The sequence below is a fragment of the Gymnogyps californianus genome, chromosome 1, assembly GCF_018139145.2.
Source record: "Gymnogyps californianus isolate 813 chromosome 1, ASM1813914v2, whole genome shotgun sequence".
Taxonomy (NCBI): domain Eukaryota; kingdom Metazoa; phylum Chordata; class Aves; order Accipitriformes; family Cathartidae; genus Gymnogyps; species Gymnogyps californianus.
In genome coordinates, this window is record NC_059471.1 from 71,738,398 (window position 1) to 71,756,611 (window position 18,214).

General features: G+C 38.8%; 1 protein-coding gene across 1 annotated transcript in view; it reads left to right on the forward strand.

Moving 5' to 3' along the window:
- Positions 1–18,214, forward strand: part of AFF3 (ALF transcription elongation factor 3) — a 328,610-nt gene that overhangs the window by 31,363 nt on the left and 279,033 nt on the right. The window contains 1 exon segment of the mRNA XM_050912014.1: positions 16,665–16,785. Within this exon segment, the coding sequence (XP_050767971.1) occupies positions 16,665–16,785 (121 nt within the window).

Here is an 18,214-nt window from a genome sequence, read left to right on the forward strand (position 1 = left end):
AAGCAGTGAGGTCACATAGAAAGTGATACCAAGTCACCATATGTATTTATTAGTGTCACCTATGAAATTTATGAGGCAAAGTAGTGCTGAAAGAATTTGCTGTCTTTCTAAGCGATGCTCATTTGAGGAATTGCCTAAGATAAATGGGTTTGGCTAATTGAATCATACACTTTCATAGTGTGCTACATATAAAACTAGACTAGGAAATAAATATAATTAAAGTAAACATGCCCTTCTAATTAGTAATTGTTTCTGCTGTTTTAAGCAAATTTCAGTGGCACAAAGTAGCTGTTCCAGTGTAGAGCTAATAATGGAGGCTGTAATAACAGGTGTAAATTAACACAATGGAAAACATTTACAGTGTAACATTCTAAATTAAAAATGACATTAACAAGTCTGATTTTTAAAAAGCTGTATAATTAACATTTATTCAACCCCTGACAAATTAGTGCAATACAAATACTAGATGATTTTATTTATAGCTTATAACATTTTTCATGCTTTATTTTTCTTAAACAGTAAATGGAGCAGATGTGGTTCATTTTTCCAAGAACATGTCATATAAGGGCATCGACAAAGGAAAGGCAAAGAAAAAGAGAAAGCAAAGATATTTACCCAAAGGCATTCTTTTTGTAAGTGATGTGCAAGAATTGTTTGAATACTTAACAATATCACCCCAGTCAGTGTTCTTGGTTATGTATGCTCAGAAATAAAACATTGTGAATGGTTTAAGTTTGGAGGAATGCAAGTACAAACAGAATAATATCTATTGTGCAATAAAATACTTTGATTCCCCCAAGTGCATGCTCAAAAAACCATAATGTACTGCTAAGTGCTTAGCATTGATGTTTGTCTCTACAAATAAATATTGCCAACAGTATTTTCTTTTTATGATGGACCTAATAGATTGCCATGAACAGGTAAGTAATAATATCCAAACCAGTAAAAAAAAAAAAAAAAAAAGGTATACCTTAATTTGTGATAAAAGATGCCATGATTTTCTCATTATAGAAAATGTCTTATCAGATCCCAGAATAGAGTATAGTATATCTGCACCATACAGGCAACTTGTTTTCCTCTTTCTTGATTTTTTTCTAAACTTGTAAGAGTAAAAAAAGTTTTCTGGTGGGGGGCAGGAGGAGTTGTAATTTTTTTCAGCTTGCCTCTCAAAAGGAAATCAGCACTGTTTAATTTATTTTTTGTACAATGGCTTCTGATGTGTCATAAATTGCAACACATGGTAGGAGAATTCAAATGTCATGACTTCCTACTCCAAAAGTGAATTTGTTGGACTGTATTCACCTCATAGTTGCAAATCCTGAGAGAAAGTGAAGAAGTAGTCCTTTTAGTGTACAGTCTACAGTGGACTTAAGCTCCAGGACTCAGCTTTTGAGGCGGTTAGCTTCTTGCCAGCCGTGGTTTTCAACCACATATCCTGGGTGTCCCCAAAGTCTACACTGATGAGAATCTTCCTGAGTTTGCTCTGAATGGCTGTTGCTTAGTGTTTGACTTTATATATAGGTACAGTTGGGCATAATTAAGATCTTATTCCATTCTTATGCGGAATAAATTAAAATAGCACCCTTGACATGAGTAGAGCTATGCCATTCACATCACCTGAAGATGATAGGAGTTTGAGTTTGGTGACTGAGGGAGCAGTTGTGACGTTTGGTCACAAAATCGTCTTGCTCGCCCCTTGCCTTTCCTGTTGTTCTAAAAGAGGATTTGGACCTTTTGTGCACCACAGGGTTTGAGGGATCAAAAGTAAATTTCTAATAGCAAATATAAGCTGCCATGAGTAGCACCCCTTCTGGAATTTTTAGTGTCAGAGATTGCCTAGAGTTCTTGATCACCAATGCAAGATATTTTAGAAAAGCTCTTTTTTTTTTTTTGCATGTCTCCCTTTGCATGCCCTGCGTGTCTCTGTAGCAGCTAAACATGGTTCATTTGGAGATGATGGAAAAGATGTTCCTGCTCTCACATCTTACAGATCAGTTTCTGAATCCAGTGACTGAAAAAAGGAAAATTTCTCTGTCCTTTAGCCCATGTATTAAAAAAAATCAAAACAAAAAAAAATTATTCCAAATGCTGAGCTGCATGTTATTCCATCCCTCGGCTCTAAGGCGGGACAAGCACACCTAGGCCAGCCTGACAGATAAGAGTCTAAGCTTTATAGCACATATGAGTCCCTCAAGATTGCGGAGCAGCTGCATAGGGACTTCCATAGGTCCCTGGCCAAGAAATAATCTGATGCATGTTCCTCACAGAAAAGTGTCTTCATTGTTGGGGAGAACTAGTCTTACTTTGGTAAGTGCTAACAGGCAGGTACTTATGGAGGAAAGGCATCCCATACAATACTGTAAGGCACTGTTGCTCACCCGGAAGGAGGGAAGGGAGTTGTGTTGTTCAATGGATGAAGATTTCCTATTCTTGTTTATTTTGTGTATTAAACCTGGCTGAGAGGGAACAATCTTAACAATAACTGTCTGCTCGTGAGGACAGGGTCGGGGTGAGGACTGACCAACCTGTTCTGAAATAAAGAAGCTGTGAAGGAGGCTGTGGAGTAGATAGCCAGCCTCTTCCAGCCCTTCATTTTAAGTTAGATAGCATTTCTAAAATCATATCTAAATCTCCTCTGCTGCAAATTAAGTTGTGTGACCTAGCAGACAGAGAACACAATTCATCATTGTCTGCTCTGCAACAAGTTTTTATAGGTGAGATGATCATTATCATGTGTCTCCCAGTCTTCTCTTTTCTAAACCAGACAAACCCAATTTGTCCTTTTTCATATCTCACTCCTTTATCCATCTATCTCTTCTCTTCTGGGCTACACCACCTCTTTCCTACAGCAGAGGTCCCCAGGCCAGACACTCCACTCACTGTGTGCATTTTCTCAGTGCCCAGCTGCGGGTCAGTTTGGGATGAAGTTTGTTATCAAAAAGACACGGGCAACAGGAATGGAGTGAAAGGAAGACCTGGAGGATAGGAGATGTTTTGTGTGCTGGGGTTGCTAAAATGGGACCTAAATGGGACCATGAATCATTCAGCTGGTTCTTCTGCTGCAGGATACTTTCTGGTTCACATTAGATTCAGGGAACCTACTGCCTTATACCTCCTCCCTCAGACGATGTAGCTTTACATGCCTGTTGCATTTTAGCTGTAAGTTCTGTGTGGCTTTGAAGCTGCATACCAGAGAGATTGCTCCTCCTTGCAAGCTTTCCTGACAATGGACATCAAATAAGCTGCACGATATGACGGTTCCCACATTGGAAGTGGGAGGCTGTTAACTCTATGAAGTGCTTTCCTCTTTGGTTTCAGAGAATCAACTAACGTTTTAGGGTTATACATTTTCACAAGCATTTGAGCAAGTAGATTCATTAAGGGAGGTGAAGTTCTGGAATTCCGTTTTGTTTAATTTGGCCCGGGGGAGATACACAGAGCAGTATAGTTTTTCTGTTTTGTGTATTAGAATAAGATATATCGTAAGATGGTAAACCTAGGCTTTTAAATGGTTAGAGAACAGATTAATTTGAGATGAATAAGTTTAAATAATATTGTCTTCAGCTTGATACTTATGTCTACCTAAGTAGTCAATTCCTTTTGATTTAGTGCATTATCCTTTTCATATTTTCTTTCCCGAGATTCTAATAAAGTTTTCTTTCTCATGGTATGTCATTAGTATCAAATTAGGTAGGCTAGGTATTCCCACGTCAGGAACAGCAAAATGTTCTTTAGGATTACTTAAAAACTCAGAAATCTTTGACAAACCTTTGTCATTGAGTCACTAAGATATTATTTTGGTTTACAGCAAAATTGAACATGGGTATTACAGTTATTTCACAGTTTCCCAAGAAACAGTCCCAAATTTAAAATTGAACAAAATCACTGAGCTTATTTTCTTTTACTTGTAGTAAAAAACCCAAATGGAATATCTTTACATAAGTCTTTTGCTTTCCATTACCTAGAAGGAAATAATTCTCTGCCATTTCCTTTGTTACTGAGAAGCTATATCAGTATTGCTACTTAGGAAAGTTTTAAGGAAAGCTAAATGTAGTAACAGTTTTCTGCTTAACACGGCATGCTAGCAACAAAATATCCTCTTGCTAATAACAGCTTCTGTTTATTTTTTGCACTGGGATATTCCAGTTACCAAGTGTGAATTATACCGTGCTTTGTTTGGATTCAAATAAAAATCAAGTTCACCCGCAGTGGTCTAGTTTCGTGCTCTCTCCCACCCTCATCCATGTCATTTTTTCCCCACAGTGGGCCCATCCAGCAGCGTTGGGAGGGGACAGCAAGCAGCTCTTTCGCCTTTCTGTTCAGTGCTGTTTCAGGTTTCTGCCAGCAAGTAACGCTGATGGAGTAATGCCACCGTTCACTTGTGTTACAGCCCACTCCAGGAACGCCACCTCTCCAACATGCAGAGATGTGTTGGCTTGCAGTGGGAAAAAAATGTGCTATTAGATCTGCCAGAGTCATCCTGTGTCTTTAAAATGTTAAACACCTTCCACGAGGTTCAAATGTTACTTCTTAAGAAGAATTTGGGTATCTACTGCGGGGGTTTTGATTGTCATCACTTTTAAGACTAGAGAGCCTGAGAGCGTGTGAGCAGCTAAATCCAAACTACATGATTAGCATTCTTATAAGTGCTGGATTTTTAGCAATGCTAACATGAGTTTCAGTGAACTTCATGGATAGTGGTCAGGGCAGAGCTTCAAAATCCTATCCATTCCAATCCTGTCCCATCCCCAGAGGACTGTGGGATCACAGGTTGATAATCTGCCAATATGAAGATGCAGGATAGGTTCCTCCTGTATGGATTTTTTTTTCCATTGCAGAAGATCTCCTATCTTAAGCATCACCATTTTGTTGGCTTTTCTGAACTGGAAAATCAGGAGAATTTCCTTCAGCCTTGTTCCCCCTCCTCCCCCCTCTCCCCCTTTGTTTTTTAAATGTGTGTTTTAACTCCTTTTGGTTATATTCTCTATCCTAGTGAAACAGAAGAAAATGAAATTCTGGCATTTTTTATGCATGACCTGTCAGAGAAGGATTTTAGTCCTCCTGAGTTGTTCCCATGAAACCAGCTTCAGTGGGCTTTCTGGGAGGACACACAAATTTTATGTTCTTGAACACTGGAATGAGAGAAGGTCAAACTGAAGTCCAATGTTTTGAAACATTTAAAAAAATTGCAGGAAAAATGACCCAGAGATTTCTAAGCTTCCTACCATAGCAAAAGGGGATCTTTGCTATGGAAGATTCAAATAGAAATGTTGTAGACGTCTCCCAAACCTTTGCTTTTAGAATAATACATACAATTTAGATCCCTCCTCATGCTTTTACAACAATATATAGAATTTAGATACCTCCTACCATTTTCAAAATGAAACACTGAATAATTTTACACCTTATGCTATACAGGTAAATGATATCCTTATAATTTACTGTGACACGAATATGCATTTATGAACTCAGACTTCAAATACAGTATACAGTAAAAATAAAACATTTCTCTCATAAGTTTTTGTTGTTGTTGCTAAAGCTAAAATTTGCCGAGAAAAAGTAGTCAGGGCGAGGGAGCTGTTAGAGAGTGAGGGGACGATGCATCTGATTTCATCATGTCACTCGCTTCCCCACTTTGGACTGGAACCAGGCTGATCCCCTCCAACAGACAGCATCTGTCTCTGGCACCGTCCCTGCATGGGCATCTCTGGAATGGCTTCTGCATCTATCACAACCATTAAAGCTTCTGGGTAATCTTTTGTCATTTTTATCTCATTTCCTTCAGATTCAGAAATATTTAAAGAAATTTTAACCTACTTGAAAGTGAGGCACTCAAACAGTCATGCTGTTTCTGCGAGTTAAAATACAGGAGCTTATTTTGCACTTTATTATGTTTAGGGTTTTGTATTCCTGACATGTTACATTTTGTTTTGGATTTGTGGCATGGCCATGTCACCACCACTCTTCTTAAGCAGAAGCAGAGTGTCAAGAGAGGCACAAACCAAAAAAAAACAGATAAGTTTGTTTCAAATTTTTTTTTTCCTATAATGAGAGATAAAATACCTCACTTCCCATTGCATGTCACTTAAGGAAGGGAGCGTGTGGGTGCTTCTCTGTGCAGCTCTGAAGGTGGGCAGCATGAGTTATGATATAGTCGTCTTCGTAGGCAGAATGAATTGGGACTAGCATGTGTAAGAAGCTTACATGAATTACACCAGTCAGAGGGCATAAAAGTTTTAACTTTTTCATCATTTTAACATGTATGAATTTTTATTCAAGTATGAACATAAATTATTCTTTTATGCATGGGTATGCTGGTTTTGGCTAACTTCTCTTCCTAATTTTGATTGCGTATCCCTTGGGGCTACACGTCAAAATATGATAGAGCCGCACAGAGCAAGCAGGATATAATGAATAAGAAACTAAAAGTCATATGGTTTGTGTGCTGTGCACTTTTCTTGTGCAGGTTCCAGGGATATGTGGTGATATTGTTATTTGGTCAAGCAGAAACCTCAGGTCCAGTTTATATTCTCCATTTTCAGAAGAAAGAGCTGGGAAGAAATTTGCATTTTGCTGGAGTTTAAGTGTATAAAATGTATTTTAGAGAAGCTAGCTAGCTGTATGGTGCAATGCAATATGTTTGGCTAGTACTAGTTTCTTGTGAAAGGAGAGTGAAACATCCTCTATATAAGCATTTTTTTCACTGTTTGTAGCTTAAAGTTATATATGAACCACAACTTTCTTAGGTTCTTGAACCCAGACTTCTTACAGTGGTCCTTTTTTTTCTGTGAAAGCAAGCTGTCTATGTAAGCACTAGGTAGATAGATTTAGGTTTAGGTTTATATATATATATATTTATATGTAAATATATATATATCTCATTCCATTTTCTATTGTTCTACCTCAGCTGAGCAGAATGAAGATGGAACTTCATAATTCCCCATAATAAGATTTTATGCTTACAGACTCTGATACAGACAAACTATTGCTAAAAACAATGGCAGTTTCTTCGTATAGTGAGCTACATTTCAGGTGTTCATATAAGCAAAAGCACAGATTTTAGTGGATTTATTATTTAGACGTTTACAGTGGCTGATTTTTTTTTTGTATCTGTACAGTTGGCAAAGGGTTTAACTACTTTGGTTGTTGCTTTATCTGCATGTGCAGTTATTAACATCATCCAAATTTATTTTTATCATGTAGACATGCTAACATACACCTGTTTAAAACTCAGTTCAGCCTTACGTGTGATGGTTCCTCTGTAATATATAAAATGCTATAATAAGGTCTCCATCTATCTATAAAATATGAAAGAAAGATAAATTAAAGCAAGGCATCTCAAAACATATCAATTCTGTTTCTACAGAAACCAAACTCAGTGACTGTCCGCTGAAGATCCCGAGAAGTGATTTTCTGCAAATACATAAAATCTGATGACTTATGCACTGGCTTCTTCATAATTTTTTTTCACACTGAGGCTGTTGTGTGGTTTTCATAATGCTGTAAATCATGATTAAACACATAAAAAAGATTGTCACCCAAGTTCCATTTTAGGCCAAGTGAAACATAATACAATATAAAATTTACATCATTTTCTTGATTAACCCTGATGAACCTTCAGTCATTATCCATTATAGTAAGAGCAAATTGGAAATGTTGCTTTGTTAATAAAACATGTCTAGATGTTTTCATGAGTCATAGATTTGATGGTTACTAACAGCTGACACATTCATAATGAAATACTGTACTTCGGCTTTCTGTGAAAGTACAATACCACATAAGGCTGCAATCCTGTGTCCTGTACTTCAGTGCTGTATTTTGGTGCCCTTTGGACATCAGGTAATTTTGAGTGTTAAGCTGAAATCAAGTGCACAGAATATAAATATAGGCAAGAGTTTTCACAACCTTTACATTTAGGTACTGAATCTCTGTGTGTCTTTCACTCATGTTTCATAGGGTTTCTTAGCAGCACCAAGAGCATTTAACAACTTAAATTAAAACTACTCGTCTTTGTCATCCATTAAAGTCTGTAAAGTTTTGCTCCTTTTGCTACTGTGCCAGGAACGTTTTCTAATAGACACCGCTGTTATCTCTGTAGTGGCAAAGTGCTCTTAGATCTGGCCTTAATGATTCATTACAATCTTTGCTGTTGCTACTTTAAGTCAAGTTGCACCAGGGTGAATTGCGTGATAACATTTTTCTACCAGTTACAGAGCTTTCAGTTTTTGTGTGCTACGGGAAGTATACCTTGGTGTACTTCTCAGTCCTGTAATTAGCTGTGGGTAGATGGATCACTGTTCAGAACCCCATGGAAAGAATAGGCTATTTAAATTGCTAGAGAAAAATGGGAGCAAGGAGGTGCTTTTTTCCTGAAGAAGACCTTTTTTCAAGAAAAAGATCATAGAGGCAAAACATAATTTTTCACAGTTTTCAGGATACTTGTTTTCATTTTTTTTGCTACTGAAACTAGCACTCAAGATCTTTATTGAATGAAATCCAGTTTTCAGCAAACACATCAATAAGAAGCTCAACAAACATTTTGAATAAAGTATTAAACACTTGCTGCAAAATGTCAAATAGATTTTTAAAAGAACAGATTTTTTTCATTACATTTAAAATGTTCAGAACATCCCTAGAAATCACGCAATGGTAGGAGTAAATTCAGTTTATTACAACATTCAGTCTGTAAACTCTTCAGGATATGCACCAAGACTATATGAATAATTTGCCTATGTGTGCACATCCTCTACAGAGATGAGCCGAATGGCTGATCAAAAAAAACCCTATCATTTTTGACTAATTATGACTGTAAGGAGCCTAAAGAAGAAGTTTCAAGGAGAAAAAAACCACACAGGCTTGGCAGATGATAGCTGGAACAGTTTCCTATGCATAAGGATGCCATGGAAAGCAGAAATCATTGTGGAGAAAAACAGACAAGCGGTGCGTTGTGTCTGACATATCTGGCAGGGAAGCAATGCAAGAAGAAACTGGATCAGATACAGGCATCACCAAGTTAGGTAAGGCCGTGTGTAGCAGCCCAGGGAATTCAGTAGCGTTAGGTTAGGCAGAAAACAAGATTCCTTATTGATCCCATCAGCTGTTGTATTTTTAAATTACAACATAAAAGTAACATTAAGAAAATCAAATGAAAGGGCTTCACTGTGCTTTGTCTGGTTTGTGCTCTTCAGTCTTGGTATTTTTTTTCTCTCCACATGGAAAATATGGATGAGGATACAAAAGGAATACTTTCGCCTCTCTATCTCATCTACAGTATCTGTTTATTGACAGCTAAGATCTCAATTTAATTTCTGGAGGTTTTAAATATAATTTTGGATTGTGGAGAAAAAGAAACACCTATTCCAGGTGTAAGATTATTAATAGTGGTGAATCTGTAACTTGTGAATATACTTTCAAACAGTATATTGTTAGAGCAGTGCAAAATTAAAAGTAATAGTAATTTTCTGTTTCTAGCTTGGCTCAGTGTTGTTATTAGGTCTTCATCCATCTTAGGTAGCAGTACAGGGTTATAAAAAGAGAGCAGCAGCACTTAATAGCAAAAAGAAAATAGTAAGGCATTGAATATAGAATTACCCATTAATACTGAATGGTGAATTTTTGGATATCTATGTATACTGTAGCTATGGACTGATAGATTTTTATAATGTGATGAATTTATTTTTCCTGAAACAAAAAAGAAAATTGGAATTAGGTCTCAATTTCTCTCATTGGGCAAAACTTCACTGAGGGAAGAAAGTGTGCATGTTTTTTCTGTAGCGGAGCTGGAAGAGGTGCTCTTGTACAAGCAGATGTTGAACTAAATTGGATTTTTTTTTTAACGTTCCTCTGTTGTGATGTTTACTGCTCTGACTCAACAACCTAGATCCCAGTCTCAATTGCAGCCCTAGGTTTTCTCAGTATTTCAAGACATACTTAAAATTCAGTCAGGTTCCATGCAAAGCACTCGCATTTTGTGAATGTCAGGTGTGAGTGCCTATAAGATAACAACTGCACCCACAATTAGTCTTTCCTTGGTTCCTTCCAGTTGCCCAGTGTGAGCCCGCAGAAGACCTGCCTTGAACGCTCAGGTGCTGATTTTGCAGATATGATACGTATATATGCATTCATTTGGTAGATGCGATATATCTGCCCCTGAAAATATAGCTCCCTGTTTCGGACTTGGAATTTCCAGGCAGATAATTAAAGCAATCTCGCACCTTCCAGCCCGCACCTGCCGCCGCCCGAGCAGCCGGCCCAGCTCAGCTCCCCCTCCTCATATTCATGTTTGGACGGTGGTGTTTCATGGTTAATACAAATCATAAACAGGCTATAAAAGCTGAAGCGTCAATGAATCCTAGCTTTAAAATTGCTGGAAGCTAAAGTTTTAAAACTGATACTGCAAAGTGAAAAATGAAATTTAACCAGGCATTTTGGTGAAGGAAAAATAATTTATTGGATGTAAGATGAAAAGCTGTGAGAGTAAACATCAATCTCATCTTAGACACATGTCATTGATTGATGTTTGCTCTGTGCTGCTGCCTGGAGGTAAACTCTTTGAAATAGCAAAGTAGGTACTTTATCTGTCTGTGGATAGGAGCACAGTTTGTTAAGTTACTGCTTTTTTGAGACCCTGCTACATCTTTATGTTCAATCAAAGTGAAAACAGTAAATCAGAGTAATTGCTTTACCCCACGGCATTCCTGTTTGTAAATGGGAAAAAATACTGTAAAAATCCTCAAATTAACTTCTGCTGTTTAAGCTAGATAAAAAGTCTAAAAAAGTCAGTTGCAACCTAGGAAGGTATTTTATTGATTATGCCACTTGTTCATCAAAGGCAGCCCCTTTGTTATAATCGAACTGATAGTTCAAATGTCATTAGGGAAAACATTTAATGCTCAAAAATGTAAGGTTGCCATGTCTAAGAGCTCCTCATAATCCATTAGCAATGAGTTCCCAAACAGGCATCGTTTATACTTGGCTGGAAATGGAACTGGTACCAAGAAATTGGCTAGTGAAAACCATGGACACAAACAGTGAAATAGAAAACAGGCATTAAATCATAGCACTTCCATGTTAAGCACAGCAATTCAGCAAGCAAAATAACCTGAATTGTTGTAACTAAATTGTCAGAATTAAGCCTGTTTTCTAAAAATGTTTGGGGCTATTGCCTTTACAAGGTCTCAGGCTGGTTAGTCCTTTTGTGTTTTAAAATATTGCAGAGATACAGGAATGACGGCACATTTAAATTCAGAATCCAATTTCCATTCTGAATTCAGTTTCATAATCACTGTCCTGCATCAGGGTTGGACTGGTTTTTTATTGTGTTGTGTAAGTTTTTCCCTTGAGTTACTCTATTTAGCTACTTTGGCATAAATGTGGTAATTCAGGGGAGAATTAGACTATTAAATATTTAAGGAAATGTCCTCACTTCAGCCTGAGATTTAGTATATTGACTTGTGTGCCAGATTACAATTTGCGGGGAAATGTTGAGAATAATCAGTAAACCATTTTAAAATTTATTTTCTTGAAATATTGCCTGTTTTTCATGGTTTTGAAGCAGTTCCAACTTTGTTCATAATTCAGAAGTGACCATGTGCTAAAATTTAATTTCAAAGATATATGTGTCCTCACAGAAAACTTGTTCACGGGTCTAGTTTTATTCTTGAAATGCACGTGTCTTTTAGTCACTTATGGTGTGGGTTGTGTTTTTGGGGGTTTTTTTGTTTGTTTGTTTGGAACATGATGAGCTCTGTACACTCCCAGGGGATATTCAGGGACCGCGCCTGGCAGCTTGGGGATGGTATCATTTCCATGATGCTGGGAGTGGGTGTTGCAGTCTGACAGCGTTTCATATGGAGCCTCTTAATCTGATTATGGAAGAAGAAGGGTCAGTTTGGGCACAAATGGGGAAGTCGACAAAATCTGGGAAAGAAACTCAGCCATTGCAAATGGGTTCTAGGTCTTCCCTAGCAAAGGCCTGCCAGGAGCCTGCGGGAACTGTGTTTTTACCAATTTAAGAAATTGTTGCATGTTAGTGTGAAGCATCAGCTCTGCTTTTGTTATTAATATGTCTAGACTTCAAGTTCTGAAAGTTTTGTGCGAAGTGCCACACGTAGCTGCTGGGGTGAAGGAGATCAGCCTCCTGGCTCAAAAACATTAACTGCAAATAAACAACCTACTCCTGCTAAATCTATATCACAATATTTATGTGTGTGGGGAGGTAGAAGAAAGGTCGGGGGGGGGGGGAGGGTGTTGCAAAGCCCTCCCAATTCAGAGAATAATGAACTAAATCTTTGGACTGGAAAATGATATTGGAAGGTCTGGAAAGGCAAAGGCGCGACTGCAGGTTACTGTAAACTATAATGGGTTCAGTAATTGTCGCCAGGTGTGTGTATACACGTGGTAAAGCCTTCCTCTGTCGTGCCGGTAGGACAGCCTGAGTAACTGCCCCCTTCCTTTGCCAGGAAATAAACGGAAGCGAGGCAAGGGGAGCACCCTTGATCTCACCCTCAATTTACCTACCTGTGTCTTTTACAGCCTCAAAGATGCCAGCTGTTACGAGGATGATGATCTCGTAGCAAAATAACAGTATCCTTCCTGAATCTCCCCTTAGTGATGTGGCAATTTTGTGGTTTCTGAAAAGGTCAAGCAGCATCGTTAATGCACACCATACATCTGCGAAGGTGTGTAATTCCTCAGTGAAGGTGCAGTGCTTTAGTTTGTGGAAAAGGACATCTTCCTCTGAATGCAAAACTTGGGCATTCCCTAAAACTGAAGGACAGGAGAATATGTGGGTGCATTGTGTCCACCCAGTTCATCATGGAGATTAGACCTTTTTATTTGAGTTGTTCCAAGTAGTGATGTCTGAGGGAGGTAAATTGAGTCAGAAATAGTGTGCTTTAAAAAAAAAAAAAAGAAAGAAAGAAAATGAGACTCTTCAATACTTAAAACTTTAGGCTTTTTATATGATTGCTTTCAGCCTAGCCTGAGACTACATAACTCTTTGGACTTTGTAGGAGATTAAATCCAGTCCCAGGTTTTTCAGGTAAGGTTATTGCTCTGTTCCTAGGCTGTCCCCTGAGACGTCTCTGTCTATTTCTAATTAAGGACTAAAGGAAGCAGTTCCTTCTGATGTCAGAAGTAGCGTGAAGAAAGCTATGAGCATTTCTGTCAGTACCGTGGGGAGGCTGGTACCACAGCCACCCTCCCATCAGGCACCAGCATGCCTGGGCTCTCCTCTTCACGCTGGTCTCATGGGGAGCCACGCTCACCTAGCGCACGGCCAAAGAGTGGATGGCCATCAAGGTAATCTTCCAAAAGGCATCACAACAGATCGAAATTTATTAAACGTACCTACTCTGAGAAGTTTGGCAATCCGTTGGTATTCTGATCTGTAAAATACTTGAGAGTGAAATTATTCGAAGTATCCTAGAAGAAGCAGAGAAGGTAGGGCTGCTGTGACCGTGTGGTGGTGATGGTGTGCTGAAAGTGCTTTGAGCCTGAGACACTGGTATTTAGACATAATTCATTGTTAAGTCCCGTATGTCTCTTGGTAGATCTTAGGGCTGAGATAAATCAAAGTGTGGTTTTAAAGCAGTGTGCTAAATTCGAGATAGTGTAATTTTTACAATACAACATTTATTCATATATAACTTTTGCAAGTGTTTGACTTGTTACTCATGCTTCAGTTCATGTCCTTTAAGCATGAATTTGAAACAGATGCAGCATTTTAAAAATAACAATATACCATTTAAAAACTGTTTAAATTCATCCTTTTGGAGTTTGACCTGTATGAAACAAATATGAAAGACATTGACTTTTGAGATCAATGGTTGCATGTTCTTTGGTTTCCAAGTCTTGCAAAACTACTTCAACATTTTGGCCCATACTAGCAAAACTCTTCATCAATAAACTGATGTGCGAGCGTGCATATAACACATATATATGCATACATCGCCCACATACGCACACATGCCCCAATGAGGAAAAAATCTTGAGATTTTCATGAACTTGTTCTTCATGGCTTAGCTATGGAAAAGACATGCACTGTAAATGATTAAAAAGGTATATGTACTTTTGGGATTGTTTTAAATTAAAAATTTAAAAAAAAGAAAGAAGGAAGAAAACTATTAAAAAGAATCATTTTCCATTAACTGAAAGTGTTTGCAATAAAGACAATTACAGCAGTTGGCAGTATTCTCTTTGAACCAAAATAAATAAATACATTTGGTGACATGCGCTCAAGGAAATGTGATTGTTGCAATGTGCATGGAAATAAGGAGCAGCCTCACAAATGCTAGAGATTTTGCCATCTGGTATTACCAAAGGAATACAACTCTCAACTTGTAGCTCTTCCTAACTTCACTGCTTATAGATGGCATATTAGGCATTGTCACACAGTTTTGCCATTTGCATAATCATTCTGAATTATTGCAGGTTGTGCACTGCATTGCCAACAGTGAACTTCTCATTTGGGAAGGGGGTTCAGAGATCTGACGACTTGTATGTCTTCATCAAATATGTCTCCATCAAATAAAGGGATAAAAATGTCCTTCCACTTTAGGAGTATCCACCAGTGCATTTTTAAATTTCTATGATGAGGCCTAGTGAAGAATGTTGCACTTGTTTACTTCCTAGAAACTGGGCAGAGATCAGTATTATAACTAATCTCACAGGAGCCGTCCATCTCTATTTCACTGCAGGCTAGAGTCCAAATGCAAAGCGTCTCAAAGAGTCAAGAGGTTCCGGATGGGGAAACGTGGCTGAGGATGAAGTTGCAGATCCTGCAGCTCCAGGAAAACCCAATCCAGCAACGGCTATTCAGGGTGGCAGAAAGTCTACTTTAGACACACAAGTTGTTGTTAGAAAGTCTTTTACCCTGACTTAACTGATGGGAGTACACTCAGATAGCATGATGTAGTACTTGAGGACCATTGCTCATGTAGCAGTAAATGACAACTGCTCTGCCTCTGGCCTCGGCAGTGTGTGCAGCAGATGATCTGCACTCACAGGGACCCCATGGGGAGGCCTTCGCTATCCCCTTCTTCCTGGAGAAAGGCATTTTCCATGCCCAAAACTCCACCCCTACGGTTGCAGTCCTCATTACACTGCTTTTCAAAGAGAGGGTGTTGGTGTGAATAACATGCGTTGCTCATGAAAAACACGAGATAAAAACCAAAAAAACTCAACCACCTGTAAGTAGAATAAACAAACGGGTGGTTGGAAGCTGTCTCCAACCTGCTGTACTGAAACCTTGTGTTCACAATAAACCCCGTGTTTGAGAGCCCTGCTCAGCGTTTGGCATCTGCCCTCAGATGCCCTCCGACCCATCGGAAGGGTACTCTGCAGTCCAGTTTGAGTTAGCAGCATTAACAAGTAAACATAAGATTTTGTGTTCGTTTGGTGACTGCTAAGGCATTGGTTTTAAATACTAATGGCATCTAACATATCCTATGTATTTTCAGCTCTCTCAAGTCTTGAATTAGAATCACATAGCTGTTGGCCTTTTTACTGCCTTGCCTGAGGCGTACTAGGTAGCGTCACGTGGGTAGCCGATGCAACATATGTTTTGCTAACTGGGAAGCTGGTTAGCAAGACAACCTGTTTTTTTATTAACACATGGTGCACTTACATGACATTAATATATATTTCTACTTTACAGATTTACAGTGCCAGAAGAAAGGCATTAGCTGAGCTAAGCAAAACAGGCAATCAGCATACTCGTCACATTGTCCTGAAATAACACGTAAACCTTATTAGACACATTGGTTTCCTTTGTGAGGAGAATAAAACATAACAGACTGAAACGTGCAAACCTGTGTTGTTCTGTGGAAATTCAGGGAAAGGATTCTCTGGTTTATGTTGTCATGCATTACACTAGAATTCTGAAAAAAAAAGTTAATTTTTATTCTGGATGTCTATATTGAAGCCAGACTAGTTCATTTCTAAAAATTAATACTGTTGTGTAATGCAGTGATTTTATTCTCTCTCCAGCTACACTCTACCAGCCATACATACACTGTCGTGCCAGTATTCATTTATTCATGCTCTGAAGTTGTGATAGTGTCAAATCCATCAGAAAGAGGAATTGTTTCAGTAGTAGTTTCACGACTTGGCTGATTAACAGAGATCAGAAGAAGCAGCCTAACTGTGGAAACCACTATAGCATGTAGTTTTAACAGCTCTTTAGGGAGCTAGTTAATGAAAGAATCACTACAGAAACACATCCATGTGAAAAAAGGAGCATTCTCATACAACACTCAGAGGATATGTCATAAGTGGAAATATGTTCATAATTTCTATTTACTCATAGCTGTAATTACCATCTGCCTTAAGAGTACTTTCAGTCTTTGTCAAAGTTGCTTAGATATTTCCTTTGTCACATTTCAAGCAGAGAAGTTCTGCACAGACTAGATCCTGCCCTGTGATTTCTTTTTTATTCTTCTGTAAGAATTTAATTATCTATTCTCTGTGTGAAGAAAGCACCAGCATTCCCAGAGACCTGAGCCTCCCCAGCCTGCTTGGACTGGCATTCATCTGATTCATGTTCTTGCTTATTTTTGCCATCTGTCTGCAAACCAGAGTTCTTCACTTTTAAATTCACGCTGGTTTATATGTTGCCTGCTAATTTTTAACTCTTAAAAAGCTGTTCCTCTTTTTTGCTGCAGTGTCTACGAGCCGGATAGAAACGTGCTGCGAAGGAAAGAATGGGAAAGGAGAAATCAGGAGGCCCAGCAGGAGGATGGTGCGTTTAACACGAGTTACTCCCTCTTCAGTGAACCGTACAAGGTAGATGCTTCCCCGCTGGGTGGCTCTTTGTTTATTTATTTATTCCACAGTACAAAAATGCAGCCTGCAGAAGGCATTGTCCAGGTTTCAGCACCCTCCCACAAGTGCTAGCCTCACAAAACTCACAGAGAACATTTATGGTTCACTGAGAACCGGATTTTATATATATATATATATATATATATATATAAAAAATATATATACATATAAAAGCTTCTTATAATGTTCAGCAGCACACAAGAATGAAATAAACTAGAAATATCCTAACAATATTTGAGATGGAATTAAAACTAGGAGGTGAAGGTGACGGTGCCCTGTTTTTGCAACACTTACTTAGAAGAAAACAATTGTGTTAGAATTGTGTGTGAAGGTCAAGCAACACAGTAAACATTATGCTCTGGCCAAGGTTAATGCAATGAAATATCTTGGTGTTCGCTTTTTTTTTCCCCCCCTATAGGCATTACCAACAAAATTTGTCTGCTAGACATGTTCTGTCCTCACCACAGGCAGGAATAACTTATGAGTCTCAACTTCCTGTTCTCTTCCTCATGGTAACAGTAGTGTGATGAGGCACAACTGTCTCTCCCCACTCGCTGTTAGAAGGGTCAAGCAGGATCTTCTGCACTTTGCAAAAGCCTGCAAACCAAGCCCTTGTGGACAGGACCAGAGAGCGGTATCCCACGGGGGCTGCTCCTCTCCCCCAGCTAACCCAGTGGCTTTGCCTGTGTGCATCAAAGCATCATCATGTACCGTTTACTGTGCCCTTCCAGTAATGTCCAAGTTACTGTTTCAACCACCATGTTGTGAACCCTTTCCCTGCACGCAGCATCACTTGTCCTTGACACTTCGGGTGCTGTAGTGCCTCTTTCCAGGAGTCCTATTTGGGACCTGGCACTTGGCTTCTGCACCTGACTTCCGTGCTTCCGTGTTTCTGCCTGTGCCCCAGGGTCAGCTTTTAGCTTGCTGTTCTTCCAGATTGTTGTTTTTTTCTAGTCCCTAATAAAAAAGAAAGATCTACCACTTTCAAACCATGTCCCTTGATAGAAGACAGCTCTGTCTGCCTTGAAGCTGACCTCCAGCTGCCCAAATTTCAGATTCATTACAAAGGCATTTAGAAACCATGGGAAATGTCTTGAACTCCTCAAGGCTCTACTTGAAAAAGTCTACTGTGAGACCAATCAAGGGCTAAGCCATGGAAAAAGCCTGAAAAGCTGAAGTCAGCTGTGTCTTGGCATTTCGTTAGGGATCTGCTGCAATGGGGACTTAATTATTTTCCATTTGGTAGGTCCAATCAAATAGACCCCTCACAAAAAGGGCCTGTCCTTTTGCTGGGTCCGTGATACCGTTTTGTCTGTGGTACCTAAAGTTGGTAATACTGAAGCTCAAATCACTTATAAAAGTGGTATAGTTGGAATATTTTATGCACTTT